Here is a 16,259-nt window from a genome sequence, read left to right as displayed (position 1 = left end):
CAGTCGAATGACGTTGTAACCGTCCACATACGTCACCGGTCACTCACCAATCAAAATGGTTTTCAACCTTGTTTTTCTAAAAGTCGTTCGCGATTCATGAATCACGATTCAATGTTGCTTTGCTTTTTTATTTTAAATTTGGATTTGGAATGATAAAATCAAATCATAATTTCGGACAAATTTTGTGGCATTTTTTGAAAAACAGTAGTTTCTAAACAGCCTCTTGAGGTTCCAAAGGAAACAAATTGGTAGCTTGAACTTTGAAGCTTCAAATAACGACTTGAAAGTTGAAACCTCGTGCAGTCGACTGACGACTACACAGCGTACTGAAATTGGTTTGCAGAGTGAATTTCGACTTCCCAATTATTCCATTTGATGAAATTTTGTGGAAAATTCAAGTTTCTAAAATTTGTTGGAGGTTCCAGAAATTTTCAAAAAAGTCGCTGAAAGCTCCAAAATGACTTGAACCCACCTGCAGTAGACTTAATACCGCGTTAAAACTGGAGTGCAGAGTAAATTTTGGATTTCCAACTTTTTGGAAAAATCTTCTGGAAATTTAGAGTACTGAAAAATCTGCTGAAGGCTCCAGTAATTTGCAGAGTGTCTACTGGCAAGAACATAGCAAGAAAACGAGAAAAAGGCGAAAAATTGACAAGGATGGCAAGAAAGCAAGAAAATAGTACAGAAGTTCCTTCGAAAAACATGAAAATTTTCAAAGAATTCACATCAAAAATTTCTGAAAAACTGAAGTTATCCCACCAATTTTGAAAAATTTTGAAATCAAAAAATTGAATCCTTTCAATTGATGTTGTTCTGCTTTTCGAATTACAAATTTTCCAACAGGTAGGTACCCAAACCATTTGAAAAGTGCAAATTTCATTATTTCTGAACAGAATCACGAACTTTTCAAAATTTTTGATACTAATTATTATGCTCCGGTAAAAATGTAAAATAAATCATAAAAATGGCCATTTTTATACCAATTTTTTCAAAAAAATTTCAAAATAGTCATTCATTATTAGGACTAGGATTTTAATGATAATGTTTTTTTTTTCTAGCTAGATACCTACACCTCTTTGCGATTCATTCGATTATGAGGCGAATGCTGTGAGTTGATACTTGATAGTGCTTTTTTTGGGCACAAATGCTTTAAATTTAAAATGCTTATCATTGGCCAAAAAGTCAAAAATTTTGTTTATTATGTGCTTTTTTTTGTCGTTAGCCCTTTTTTGAGTAAAAAATTTGTAAAATTGCAGAAATTAGTTCCAAAAATACAAAAATTTACCAACATTTTGCACATTTCAGTTTTTTTTTTTTTAATTTTTACTATTTTTAGTTTCAGTTTTTCTCTCTTTTTTTCATTTTCTTCTTTCAGTTCATTTTGGTTCAAGTTGTTGGTACATAATATACACATACAGGGTGTTTAATAAAGCGTGGGCAATAATTTCACAATAGATGCAACTCGAGTAGACATGTTATTATAACCAATTGCCTATCTGAAAAATTAAAGGGGCAAACTTGATTCAAAATTTCCAAATTTCGAGTGACCCAAATTTGAATTCCTAAATTGTCAATTGTGCTTGCCCCTTCAATTTTGAAGATAGGCAATTGGTCATAATAACTTTTTTTGTTCATCTACTCAAGTACTATGGGTTAGAGGCATCATTTAAATAATACAAACATTTTCTTACTGTCTGCAAATTGAAGAAATTACCCCATTTTTCAACTAAAATTTACTAATTTTGAAAAATTCATCAAAAATAAGATGTTTGAATCATTCTAATGATGTCTCTAGTCTATAGTACTCGAGTGGGCGAATAAAAAAAGTTGTTATGACCAATTGCCTATCTTCCAAATTGAAGGGGCAAGCACAATTTAGAAATTCAAATTTGGGGCAATCGAAATTTGGAAATTTTAAATCAGTATTTGACTGATTCAAACATTTTCTTATTTTTGATGAATTTTTCAAAATTTTTAAATTTCCGGTTTTGCGGAGCACGTAGCGCCTTTATTCAACAAGATAGGCAACTTATCATAATAACGTTTTTTGTTCGTCTACTCGAGTTGGATCTATTATGAAATTATTGCCCACGACTCATTTAACAGTTAACACCCTGTAGGTCTGGTATGTATTTAAGGGAGATATTTTACTGGGTTTGAAAAAACCTTCATTTTGACATGAAACATAGTAGGATTTGATAGTGCTTTTTTTTCTTTTTTTTTACATTTTTTATCGTTTTTTTTTATAGCGCTTAAAAATCCTAGCCCTATTCATTACGAAGGGTTTTTGAAAAATTACCTAAAATGTCGATTTTACATTTCTAAAAATCTGTCATTGCTCTCCCCTCTTCATTCATAAATAAAAATTTTAACTCTCTCTGTGATTTCATCCTATAAACGCCACTGATCTTCAGCATGTTTGTTGATTTTTGTCGGAAAAATAACATGGTTCATCCCCCCTCCCCAAATAACACGCTTGAAGAAGGCAAGAAAAAAGCAAGAAATTTGCTTTTTTGGTTCCAGCAGACACACTAATTTCCAAAAGGTCACCGGAGGCTCCAAAACGACTGGAAATCTACCTGCAGTCGACTTCGTGCTGTACATATGTAGTATAGCTGAAAATTTGTGTTTTCAATTTTCGTCAATATCTATTCCTACTTGTCTTGATACTCGAGTATATGATAGGGAGAAAATCAAATCGAACGACGTTTAATACGAGTACATTAATACGCATACGCGAACAAACAACAAATAAAAAGTTTGACCATTTATTGCACCGACTATAAAATTAAAAATAACTTATGCGCGTAGACGAGCTAAAAAAAACATATGTAACTAGAGGTACTATACTTGGTAAATTAAGTATGTATAAGTAGAAACAAAACATAACATGCGACAGTAAACTTGCGCGACCAGTTGCGCCAAACATGATATCCAGCCCGCTAGCCTGCTATCGCTATATACTGTAGGTAAATACTTGTAGGTAAATACGTACGTATCAGGGGTACAGTAAAAAGAGTTGAGTACGTAAATAGGTAGGTACGGTTAATACCGCGACATTGTAAATACGATGATTGACGACTGAGGATACACGAAACGTAAGGAGCAGCACGGTGCAGCGTTCCTCGTACTTGTAGTACTTGCACCACTTGCTCAGTACATAGTACTCAGAAACTACCAATTTACCAATACGTAGGTACCTCTGTAAGAGTACCAAAACGAATAATATCGCAGCACTTGAATAGGTGTATGCAGAGACGCAGCACGCTGTCTGCAAGTAGTATTCGCGCAGATAGCCAGGTACGAGTATGTACTCGTCCAACATTGGTTAAATAACATGCTCTTCGATTCGATATCGATATGCAAACTCACACTGAGTAAAGGTAACTATTGAGTTTACTCTTGGATGGCGGTAGCGTGAAAGGCGAAAACCACGCCAGTGAAAATCTTCCGAAAACCGTTTGCAAGCTTTTCCATTTTGATTTTTTAGCCCATCTGGCTTCCTCTTTTTTCAGTTGTTCGATACCCTGAAATGAAAAATTTCAACAAAAAAAAATTAAAAAACTAGGTACTCGTTACGAATTACGATGGCTGAGCATTGCTCGTTTATTTCGTCGACATTCGCTACTCGGTCACTGAATCAAATCGAATCGAACCGAACCGATAAGTGTTCCAAGATTTACGCCGGGCCGGAACCGAAACAGCAGAAAGACCTAAAGCCGCAGCCGTGTACCTAACCTACTTACCGTTTCGTCAATCCATATTGCTTGTAATTGCGTAACAAACATGACCAACGTAAATATGGCGAACAACAGAGCTTCGAAAACCAAAAACAGGATCATTATTATGGTGGCCGGAGGACTAAATACCGAGCATTCTCTCCAATCGCTGCGTATGCAAGTGATGAATTGATTTATCGACAAGAACAGCGCGTGAGAAGAGATCACCGTAATGTAGAACTGAAAAATTCCATAACAAAAATGAATAAAATCTTACTCAGGTAACTCTTATAGTCGGGGGGGGCGCATAGGGATCACCTGCACCCCCTGCCGATCCTCCGGAGCAGTGTTGCAAGAGTGCTGGTTTCAGCACTATACTCACTCCTTACTCACTCCAAAGGAAATGTCAGCACTCTTACTCCACTCCTACTCCACTCCTTACTCCCATTGTTTTTCATTATTTTTCAGGAATTTTGACTCTACAGATATTGAGTGATTGATTATATCCATAAATTAAAAGTGTAAGATGGTAAAAGTATATCAATAATTGATAAAATAATATCATTGATGATAACTAATGAGAAAAACAGTAAAATAAACAACTAAAAAAATTGAAAATACTGAAAATACGTGAGTAACAGCAACATTTTGATGTAATTAGTCACAAAATTAGGGGGGGAAAAGAGGAGTAAGGAGTTTTGATTTGACAACACTCCAACTCCACTCCTACTCCTTTCAAAAATTCTCACTCCTTGCACTCCTTACTCCTACTCTTACTCCACTCTTGCAATACTGCTCCGGAGCAACTTTTTTCTTAAAGGGGGAGTCCTAAGGAACATTACTAGCCCTTGTCCTCAAAAAAAAAGTAGCCCTACTAACAAAATGGCGGCCATTTTGATTGACAGGTCAGCCAAAGTCGCAGATTTTGCGTTCCAACATAGGACTTGCACGAAATTTTTTAAACCGTACAAACGTAGATCGAAAGATCAGGCAAAAATGTATCACTAGTCAAAATTTCAAGTGATAAAGTGTGTTTTTCGGTTTTTGGTGAATTTTTAAAAATCAAATTTTAATACAGTCAAATAGGGATTTCGCCTGGAATAAATTGGAGGAAATTTTTTTTTGCGCCAAAATGCTCAGGATGGTGTCCTAAATGACATACTAAAACCCACCCTAAATCCGCCTGGAGCTTCTCCCCCCAGACCCACATTTGTGCCCCCCAGCACCGTTTTTTGCGATTTTCTCGCGAGCAATTGATTTTACGTCGAAAATAATTCTATTTTTGTATTCTGCGTCAAATTTCCGATCTAGTGATGTATCAACTGCCCTTCTACCCCCAAGGGGGCGGGGCTGGAACCATTCAAAAAAGGGGGGTTTCCTGTAAAATACATAAAGGCTATAGGCGCCTAAGAGGGGTGAAATGGTCCCCGAAAGTGTTCGAGTTGATATCAGCATGGAAGGTGGGTACGATGGAGAAACTTGCGCGTGGAAAATTTCAGATCCACATCCCCTCCCCTTTTTGGTGACCCCCCCCTTTTCTGAAATTTCAATAACACTTTTCTCAGCCCCATTTCAACCGATTTTGAAAATTTTTCTGGGAGTTATGTATATCCTTAGTAGGTACCCCCATAAAAATTTTCAACTCCCTCCCCTCATATTTACCCCCCAAAACGGCGTTTTTTCATTTTTTTATGCCTATTAACAATCAAGATTGCGAGGTACAATTTTAGGAACACGTTTTTTGGATGTATTTTTGACCCCCAAACATCATGTAGTTCTTTCAAAATTGTTGCTTTGGTGCGCCGTGCTGAAAAGTTGAAAAAATGTGTCTTAGGGGGGGTGGGGGTGATTTTGAAATTTTGAGAAACATGAATATCAATGAGTAGGGTGTCGTTCTCTTATGATTCAATACCACTGAGCACGAATATGACCTCAGATTTTCTGCTACACTCACCTACTCCTCTCTAGAGCCCCTCAGCCCCCTCAATTATGACGATTTTCGAAATAGAGGTATTTCGATGACATTGGTGTCGTTTTCATATGATTCGATACCGCTGAGCACGAATATGACGTCCGATTTTCTGCTACACTCGTACAGCCCCTCCGGACCCCTCAGCCCCCTCCTGAATTTCAATTATTTTTGAAGTTGAGCTACTTTTACAACATATGGAATCGATTGACACCCCTCCTCCCCGTCACATACCAGGTTATTTTCAAAGTGAAATTTGTAGTAACAATAACTTCTTCGCCTCTTCGGCATAGCATGTTTTACTATAGGTTCCAGTGTCTCCATGGGATACAAAGGCCTGTATGTTTAACACCCCTCCCCCTTTCCGACTCATAACAATAATCCGGTTAATGTGTAGAAGTTTCAGAAGAAGACATTGATGATGACTTGATGACCTTGAAATCACAGAATCAACAGATCAATGAAAATAAACTTGCATGATACTCGAGATGAAATTTACCTAATCAGATTTTGCAGAAAAAATTTCAACTGTTTTGTTGGGGGAGAGGGGGTGTTATTCGATTAGACCTTATCCAATGTTAACTTACATGGACACCATCCTGAGCATTTTGGCGCAAAAAAAAATTTCCCCCAATTTATTCCAGGTTGAGTTCTCATATGAGCTAATTTGACTGGACTATTTAGGCCAAAAATGAGGGAAAAAATCAAAATTTTACCAAATTGACCAAAAAAGTTGAAATTTGGTATATACCCTATTATCGACATGCCAAATCGGTTGAAAACTGTTTCAACCCATTTTGAGCAGTTCTGGAGCCTCCAGCAGATTTTTGAAACTCGAAATTCCCACAAAATTTCATCAAACGGAGATGGAAAACCGAAATTTACTCTGCACTCCAATTATACCCTTTGAAGACAACTTCAGGTGGGTTTAAGTCATTTCGGAGCCTCCAGCGACTTTTTGAAAATTACTGGAGTCTCCACCAGATTTTTGAAACTTGAAATTCCCTCAAGATTTTATGAAATGGAGTTGGGAAGCCGAAATTTAATCTGCGAACTAATTTCAATACGCTATACAGCTAACTGCAGGTGGATTTCAAGTCGTTTTGGAGCCACCAGCGACTTATTGAAAATTACTGGAGCTTCCAGTAGATTTTTGAAATTTGAATTCTCCCAAAATTTCATCAAAATGGAGATAGAGAACCGAAATTCATTCTGCAAACTAATTTCAATACGCTACGAAGTCGACTGCTGGTGGATTTCAAGTTGTTTTGGAGCTTCCAGCGACTTTTTGAAAGGTTGTACGGCGTTTTTTTGGAAAATTGAAATTTAAAAATTAACTAGAAGCGTCAAAACTATTTGAAACCATCATGTAGTCGACTTCATGTCGTATTGAAAGTAGTTTGCGAAGTAAATTTCGTCTTTCCATCTCCGTTTGATGAAATTTTGGAGTAATTTCAAGTTTCAAAAATCTACTGGAGGCTCCAGTAATTTTCAAAAAGTTGTTAGAGGCTCCAAAACGATTGGAAATCCACCTGCAGTTGACTTCGTAGCGTATTGAAATTAGTGTGCAGAGTACATTTTGGCTTTCCATCTCCGTTCGATGAAATTTTGTGGGAATTTCGAGTTTAAAAATCTGCTGGAGGCTCCAGAACTGCTCAAAACGGGTTGAAACAGTTTCCAATCAATTTGGCATGTCAATAATAGGGTATATCCCAAATTTCAGCTTTCTTGGTCAATTTGGTAAAATTTTGATTTTACCCTCATTTTTGGCCTAAATTTGATTTTCAAAAATCCACCAAAAATCGAAAAACGCACTTTAGCACTTGAAATTTTGGCAAGCGATACATTTTTGCCTGATCTTTCGATCTACGTTTGTACGGTTTAAAAAATTTCGTGCGAGTCCTATGTTGGAACGCAAAATCTGCGATTTCGACTGACCTGTCAATCAAAATGGCCGCCATTTTGTTAGCAGGGCCACTTTTTTTTTTAGGACAAGGGCTAGAAATGTTCCTTGGGACTCCTCCTTTAAGAAAAAAGTTGCCCCGGAGGATTGGCAGGGGGGTGCAGGTGATCCTTATGCGGGCCTCCCACTTGGGCCTATAAGTACTTAAGTAGGGGTATCTTACCGTGAAGAGGATGAAATATTTCTGATTATTTTCACCGACGCAATTATTGACCCACGGACAATGATGATCCATTTTCCTGATGCATCTACGGGTGAGCGAAAACGAAAAATTAAATTGCTACCTACTACATCTACTTACATAAATTATATTAAGGTACGAGTACATAAGAAAACTTCTGAAAAACTGTAGCAACGCTTTGTAGATCCTACGAGTACGAGTACACGACTGCATCAGAGTTTTCAATAAAACAAGGCCGGCCTATCGCAATTACATTCGATCGGATTTGAATTTACGAAGATATTTTGATCTTTTTGCCGAATTTCAAGCTTTTTTTTCTCTTTCACAATTCACTCGTACTCGTACATCAATCGAGGTAAAAGTAAATACGTACCTTTGACAGACGGAACAATGATGCGCTCTTTCAGGTTTAAAACTGCAGCACTTGGGGCACTTGAATATCAACTGTCCGTTACGTACGCCATCTGGAATGAAAGCGTCATTTGCCGCATTTCCTTTGGGCACCGCACCCTGCCAAACACCCAAATACACAAATCAGCTTGATAACATGACTGTATGACTGCGAATCGTACGATAGCAACCTACTCCTACTCCGAGTACACAAATAGCCCACAAGCCTTCGTACGATCGTATTCAAAGGGTGAACTAAGGGCGCAGGTAGATCTACTCACCGGATCTGTGAACATGGTGCGCAAATGCGATATAAATGCGAATAACGTGAACGTCTGAAATATGACGGCGTTGAAATAACGATAAAACAATCGCGTGGTCGGCCATAATATGACGAAGCAAACAACGAACTCGGCGTACAGCATCAACATCCACGTCAAACAGGCGCAAATAATGCCGCAAATATCCTGCAAAAACCAACACACCGATTATAATATGTAAGTAGATAGAGACATTTAATGTATCTAGGCTATACGAGTACTCGTAACTTGCTTCGTCAGCGTTAGCGCCATGCGACAGCGATAGCCAATTTACCAGGTTGATGACGCCAAGTTATCGATAGGTATTAGGTACACAAGTTGTAAATCGCAATTAAACGAAAATTCAAACGAATAAATTTTCAACGTAGATACAACAAGAAATACATCGAGACTAAAATTCGAATATCGGAGCAATATTGCGATTCGAATTTGATAACTTGGCAACACCACGTCGTCGCTAACAGTCGGCTGATGACCTACCTTCACAAACCAAACCGAAGCTTTATTGGAACGATTTGCAGCGCAGTTTTTCGAAGAGGCGTAGTGGTCCATTTTTCATCCATTAGTTTTACATACGCGTAGGTACTATCTAATATATGCACGAGTACAATCGAAACCAGCACGAAGAGCGTACATTTTGCGGTCTCATTTTCCAACTAAACTCGTGAAATCTGCGCCATGCCAATTTCCAACGACAAAGCTGTCCTCCTCGACACGTAATACTCTATTGTAAAATTCACAGCTCCAGCATTAGCTCTCCTTTACGCCGCCAGTAATCCACTTATTGCTGTAGCTGAAAATGAACAATCGAGTATGATAGTGTTAGATTCAAGGTAGGTCTAAGTGTTTCATACATGTATGTGGTATCTACTATGTACATGACATACACAAATATAATGGAGATAGATAGAAGTAAAAGTAGCCGTTCGAGTAGTCGAGAGCATCTACGACGGTTCAGGATGATATATATTACGAGTAATACGCAGCTACGAGTACATTCTACGAGTAGATGAACTACGGCTCTCTGGGGCGGATTGTAAATTATACGAGTATGCTACAGTATCATACATCACAAACAAATACCTGACGGACGTTTCAGTCGTTTTAAAATCGACCATACAACATCATCAAGGCCCAAACACAGCCAATCATCAGCACCAAACACGATTTCACAACGTCTTATCTGCTCTTCTGGTCACTGATCACTGATCAGATACTTCATTAGATTTCTGATTCGGAAAGAAAACGGTGAAAGGGAAACTGCGTTCGCAATCACCGGAAAACTGGAAAAAGCAGTTCGGAACGATTTTATTGGCAGCGTAGCAGGTAAATTAATAATTTCACTGGAAACACTAATCTTATTTTGATTTTAAACACTATCACTACTTCTATTCTACATTTTCTACAACAAAATACCATGTAAACAAACAACAACAACTCGAAACCGAGGTTGACACACATTTTGCTCTAGAAGCGAGCATTCGAGCAATCTCGTTCACTTGTTCGGAATTCGGAACGTGGCCGATTTTTGAAAACCGAAATTTTCCACAAAATTAATTTTATCAAGTGAAATTTGAACTTTGAACTTGAAGTCTGAAATTCACGTTGCACTTGAATGTACTCCAACTTCAACATGCTATCAAGTCGAATCGACTTCTGGTGAGTTCAACTAGTTCAAGTAATTTTGGAGACTCCAGTAGATTTTTGAAACTTGAAATTATATTTCCGCAAAGTTAGAAAACAGAAATTCATGTACGCTATACGAAGTCGACTGCAGGTAGATTTCAAGTCGTTTTGGAGCCTCCGGTGACTTTTTGGAAATTACTGGAGCCTCCATGTGGATTTTTCAATACTCGAAATTCCCATAAAATTTCACCAGACAGATTTGGAAATCGAAATCCAAAATTTACTCTACACTTCAATTTCACTTAAAAGTTTTTGAAGCTCGAAAGTTGTAAATTTGCAATTCAAAAATTGTTGAGCTTCAAAAACTTTTTAAATTTTAGAGGGAAAAAAAATGATCGTAATAAAATTTGTTCATTTTTTGATGCACTATTAATTTTCGAATTTATTTTTTTCATCGCGATTTTTTGAAATTAAAAATCATTTTGTAGTCCCTTCAATTTGCGAGTTTGGCAAAAAGTCATAATAGGTATTTTTGTTCATTTTTCAAAATACTACCGACCCTCATCGTCGAAATTGAATTTAGGCTCTTGAATTTTGAAAACGTACTTTGCCCCTTCAATTTTAAAAGTAGGCAACTTTTTTATCTCATCTTTTTTGTTCACTCTTACCCGGTTATATGTAATATATTATAATAGGTACATATTAATCTGAAGTTTGTACTACCTATGTACTATGTACCTACTACTCTCCGGACAACATGTCCTGTATTAGTAGCACTAGCATTTTCTAAGAAGTTTTGCGAACTTCCAGAGAAGACTTTTTCAAGCAATGCTTGTTGTTACGAAAGCTAAGCTTGTTCGTAAAATACTTAGTACCTATTTATTGATTGTTTACTCAACGCTTTGAGGCATTGTGAAAATGCATTTAGTGAAACAATACTCGTACATTTGTATTTTATTTTATTTATTCAATAATTTAATTTGATCTCAATGTAAATAATGCCAAATTTAATAAATTGGATTGGGATTTTTTTTAAATTGAAAAGATACCTATTCACTTACTTTTCTCTCTGGCCTTTACATAAGTTAGTTAACAAAGGTATGTACCAGTACCTACTTTACTTGGAAATTTATTATGAACAAACGTTTTCTTTTTCCAATTTAGAAAACTAGATATGTCAACAATGAACAAACATTTTGAAGTAACCGCTTCGAATCGAAAAAATGGGATTTACAAATTCACGAATCCGTGGATTTGGCAAAGTATCCGTCATTCGTTATTTTTCATAGGCATCATTTTTTTCAATTTTCAACAAAAAAAATATATCGAACAAGTAGCTTGTATTTTATTTATTGCAGAACATTTCCAGAATGGAAATCGCCACTTCTTTCTGTCCATTATTATTATGTACATACAAACTTACTTGGAATTGATTAATGCGAAGAAAAAATTGAACAAAAAAGAAAAAGAAATGGAATTTTATAATAACACAGAAACGACAAATAAATTGATAGAATTGAGGCGAAAAAGCAAGAAGATTTTCTGAAAGATGTGAAAAATAACAATACTTTTTTCATGGTTAAAATTTTAATCATTTTTTCGCACCATATTAAACAATTCACCACAGAGGCCACAATTCAATTGCTCTTTCATGCACACTCATCTGCACTTGAGTCTTGAATTTCATATTTAAAAAAAATAATAATGTTCTCCTTATTTTCAAATTTTATGATTCATGAACTTTATTCTGATTAAATGCAGGAAAATGAGAATAAACGTCAAAGGATTCAGGAGAAAATGCTATCCGAAATAAAATTTCACAACAAATGTTTTAGACAAAAATGAACTCGCTCAATCAGCAACGTCGTAAATCTTTGGAGCTTAAAAAAGATTATCTAAATAAAACAAACGATCTGAATGAATGTGACGAAAAACTGAATCAAAAAAAGTCTCAAGCAAATGTCACCGCTTCGGAAAATATATACGCATAATTTTTTTCATACCTGAAAATTTGATAGTCATACCATATTATTTAAATTTTTAGATTAAACAAGCCTGCGACAGTATTTTTCAAAAATTATGTAACTGGAAAAGAAAACGTGCCTTGCAAATGGCCGACAGTGAAAAACTGATTTTTATTGAAAAGACAATTAATGAATTAAAAAATGCAATGCAGCTAGCCCATGAATTAAGCTATAAAGATGACATTTCTAACAAAACGGACTATTCTTTCATAACGCAAAAGAGATTAATCTGAAGAAGTATTCAGCTGATTGTGAGCTGAAATTTTTGTGGAGAAATTTCTGCAAAAATACAAGTTTCAACTAGAAAATTTTCTGACATTGAAACGATTGAAATTGAATATGATCGTCTAGAGAGGGTGAAATTCTCTGTACCTAACACGATGCAAAAAAAATGATACGGTCATCGTGATGAATTTTGTGTAAAATATAGATTTATACTTTCAGATTTTTCTTTTTTATTAATTTTTACGGATTTCTGAGCAGTGATTCAAAAATCAATTTCATTTTTTGTAATAATTCCAAAAATGAATTAGTAAATCAGTTTGATTCAAATAATAACAGAATATTTATTTTCACAATATGAAATAATATAATCAACATATCACATTGAATAGAATGATTAAAAATATCGGTAGATACATTACGTAGGACGTAGGTACGTGTAAAAATATATCAAACAGGCAAAAAATATAATGAACAATATCACCCGGAAAAATATAAAAATAATATTGATTTTCACGATACAGATGACTTCGAATATACCCTCATCAGTCATCCCAATCATTAGAAACATCATCGTCTGTTTCTGATTCATCGGGAGGAGATGGTGGTATCATCGAAGACATACGATCTATCAAACTGGTATTTTTAGCATTATTCTCTTTAACTTGACCCGAAATACCTTTCCGTCTGAGGGCCAATTTCGCGTACAAATCAGCCATAAATTCATCTTTGGGCGCGCTGGATTTAACCGTAGGTTCGTTTTCGGGATGCGATACTCGTCGAAGATTCGCTCTATCTTTACCTCCGGCACTACGTATCGCGGCCATTAAGTTAGCATGCATGTCTAAACCAGAACCGCTAGATTTAACAGCAGAAGATTCAGCTTTATCGTTTGAAGTTGGTAAAGGAGGTGCTGCCGGAGATGGTGTTGGAATCGGCGGCGGTGGTGGAGGAGGCGGAGGAGGAGGTGGTGCTGAAATGTGACTCGAAGATGAACTTTGCTCTATGCTAGGAGCTTTCTGAGCTGGTACGGTTTCGACTTTAGGTACAGGAGTAATATCACGCGAATCCAAGTTATCAACGGGAGCTTTAACTTGTTCGTTGGTGGAAACTGGTCCGACGGTATCTGTTTTCTGTTTAGATGGGGCGATGGATGTTTCTAAGGCGAGATTGAACTTCAAGTTATCAGCGATTCCTGGTAAATCGGGTAAGTCTAGGGGCACATCGATCGTAGGAACTTCTTGATAAGCCGGAGTGTAGAATGAATCGAAGTATTCGGTGTTTTGAAACACGTAATTATTAAGTATGGAATTAGGCGCGGCGGCGATACTCTTCGAAGGATTGTTCTCTTCGATAACCGGTGACGATACCGCATCCACCGATAATGGATCGCGCATTACGTATTTATTGTAAATTTCCTCCGACGTATTGAATAAAAGCAACGAGCTTACGTCTTCGACATCGCCGGGTATCATTCCAAGCCCTTGCTCGAGGATCGATTCTTCGTATTTTGGAAATGTTTCGATGTTGTTTTTCATGTGGTAAAATTTAAGCGTATTGGAAGACTTGTTGTACTTGGCGTTCTGATGTTTATCGCTAATTGGTACTTTTTCGCTATCGAGCAGATCGTTTAAATTCATCCGGAACATAGTATCGTAATCATCGTTCTTGGTTGGAAATTTATTATGCGAGTAAACCGTCGTGGCGACATTTCTACCTGCGAGTTGATCTACTTTGGCAGCAACTACTTCGCTTCGTTTTTTCAGACCAGATAAATGATTTCGAAATCTATCGATATTGTTTTCGATTTGTTGGAACACATCGGTTGTTACTGAATCAATGTTTCGTAACGCTGTGGCGATTTGAACGATGGTTTCTTCCGGACGTAGCCCATACGGGATAATCGGTATCTGGATACGGTTTTCAGACATCATAAAAGTACTCGAATACAGAACGAATTAGCTATCGAATATCATTTCAACAAGGCACAACTAGCTAAGTAATTAACGAACCACTTTAAACTTTAGAAATTTGAATCTCACCGATTCATTTAACTACAACTGAAGTATAACTGAAGATTGTGTTTTGGATGGTTTTTTTTTTCAACGGCATTGATAAGAGATTAGGAAATGTTTACGTTTTCGTTGACATGCGCAGATGACGAAAAACACATCACATGCCAAATATATGAAATAAGTACCTACTCGTAAGTCATAACATTTTCATGTTATTTCTTTGGATTCAATTCGATTTGTTTTAATTGATTTAAATTATTCCGGTTTCCGGAACTGGTCAGAAGATTATCTGCACTTTTACTATTTTATACAAACTGCAACATTCATTTTGTTAACAAATGGTTTCTGCTTTTGAATAATATCCAGATTATGTAGGTACCTAGATGTCCTAGGTATCCTCCCAAAAAATTCTTCACATGAGGTATAAAAGGTACTAAAGACTAAACTGAAAGAATTTTTGCCCCAGACCTTCAATATTCCTTTATAAACAGTTAATCCGGCATCACAGGTTTTGCTATTTTACTTTCAAGTTTCAAAACTTCAAAAGCTGCAATATTATTATACAGTAGGTAATCCAATTTCTTCCATTCATTTTCATTTCAATTAACATTCAAAAAAAAATACAAGGGCAGATAGGATCGGGCATAGGGCACATTTTTCAGACGAAACTCACGTTCTCTGAAATGAACCAAACTAACCTGAGATCCATTGAACGTGTACTAAAATTCCGGTCACCAAAATATCAGGTTATAGAGTTCATACTTCATTTTTAGCAAAGGAGGAGTCCCGATAAGGCCATTTTTTGGCCCCACGACATTTATCGACTGGACCACTCTTAAATATCCAAAATACGAATCGGTGGTTGGTTAACCCAAAATGACCATTTTTGGGGCTCCAGGGGTTCCCAAAGTTGTGATTACAAAAAGAATTTTAGGAACCACTGAGTATTATTTTCAGAAACTTTTTTAGCATAAAATATCTGTTTGAACTTGATGAACGTTATGCGAGGTGATTTTCCTACTTTCGACCCTCGTGGGCAGAAATTGCGGGGGTTTTAATTTTTGGAAAATTTTGGGACCACCATTTTGAACCTATCCCTTTGAGCCCCTCTAAAAAGCTTTTTACGGTTCTTAGTATCTGAAAGACCTTCATCCTACCAAATTTTGAGCTCAATAAAATTTTGCGCTGGAACTCAAAAATCCAGTTTTCCATTTTTTTGCAATTTCGAAGTTTTGGGAACCCCTGGAAAACTAGAAACATGCGATTTACGCCAAACGTAACGTTTTGAGGTATATGTATATTCAATTATCTTGATGAAAAAGTTTAATTAAGCTCCCTGTATTCGTAATTTTGAACCTTTTTTTTAGAGCCCCCCACATTAGGCACCCCTAAAAAAGGTGTAAAAGCAAATTTTTTCAAATGAATTGAAGAATTTACATTTGAAGTTTGAACCGCACTGGCACGTGCTCGATAACGATGATTTTTCATTTGATTTTTCCTGTAACCTTCAAAATTAAGCTTTTTTGGGCCAAATTCTAAAATTTTACTCTTTAAAAAACGCCAAAATCACGTTTTTACGATTTCAACGAAGTAAAATCTCAGAATTTGGCCCAAAAAAACATAATTTTGAAAGTTACTGGTAAAATCGAATGAAAAATTATCGACCTCTTGCTAGTATGTTTTAAACTTGAATGCTTCAATTTATTTGAAAAAATGTGCATAAATGTCTTGTTTAGGGGTTTCTAAAGTGGGAGGCTCTAAAAAGAGGGTTCAAAATTACGATTATACAGGGAGCTTAATCAGACTTTTTCATCAAGATAATTGAATATA

At 36.4% G+C, this 16,259-nt stretch overlaps 2 protein-coding genes across 2 annotated transcripts; both read right to left on the bottom strand.

Annotated features, from left to right (window-relative positions):
• Positions 1–2,754: 2,754 nt before the first annotated feature.
• Positions 2,755–9,967, bottom strand: LOC135841366 (palmitoyltransferase ZDHHC3). Its single transcript, XM_065358301.1, has 7 exons — positions 9,626–9,967; positions 9,023–9,335; positions 8,504–8,689; positions 8,206–8,342; positions 7,815–7,899; positions 3,747–3,959; positions 2,755–3,527 (listed from the first exon to the last, which is right to left on the bottom strand). Exons 2-7 carry the CDS (start codon positions 9,092–9,094, stop codon positions 3,369–3,371), a joined length of 852 nt encoding a protein of 283 aa, XP_065214373.1. The 5' UTR covers positions 9,095–9,335; positions 9,626–9,967; the 3' UTR covers positions 2,755–3,368.
• Positions 9,968–12,744: 2,777 nt separating this feature from the next.
• Positions 12,745–14,577, bottom strand: wash (washout). The gene has a single exon (XM_065358297.1). It carries the CDS (start codon positions 14,346–14,348, stop codon positions 12,960–12,962), a length of 1,389 nt encoding a protein of 462 aa, XP_065214369.1. The 5' UTR covers positions 14,349–14,577; the 3' UTR covers positions 12,745–12,959.
• Positions 14,578–16,259: the final 1,682 nt, after the last annotated feature.

Source organism: Planococcus citri, chromosome 3 (assembly GCF_950023065.1).
Source record: "Planococcus citri chromosome 3, ihPlaCitr1.1, whole genome shotgun sequence".
Taxonomy (NCBI): domain Eukaryota; kingdom Metazoa; phylum Arthropoda; class Insecta; order Hemiptera; family Pseudococcidae; genus Planococcus; species Planococcus citri.
This window is presented reverse-complemented; position numbering and strand designations above follow the sequence as displayed.

Bases quoted from the DNA above. Each gene is read 5' to 3' on its own strand.
- wash (XM_065358297.1), bottom strand. From the start codon at position 14,348: ATGATGTCTGAAAACCGTATCCAGATACCGATTATCCCGTATGGGCTA.
- LOC135841366 (XM_065358301.1), bottom strand. From the start codon at position 9,094: ATGGACCACTACGCCTCTTCGAAAAACTGCGCTGCAAATCGTTCCAAT. The intron at 7,900-8,205 runs GTACGTATTTAC...GCTCACCCGTAG, and splicing joins CATTGTTCCGTCTGTCAAAG to ATGCATCAGGAAAATGGATC. The intron at 3,960-7,814 runs GTAAGATACCCC...GGAATTTTTCAG, and splicing joins AATATTTCATCCTCTTCACG to TTCTACATTACGGTGATCTC.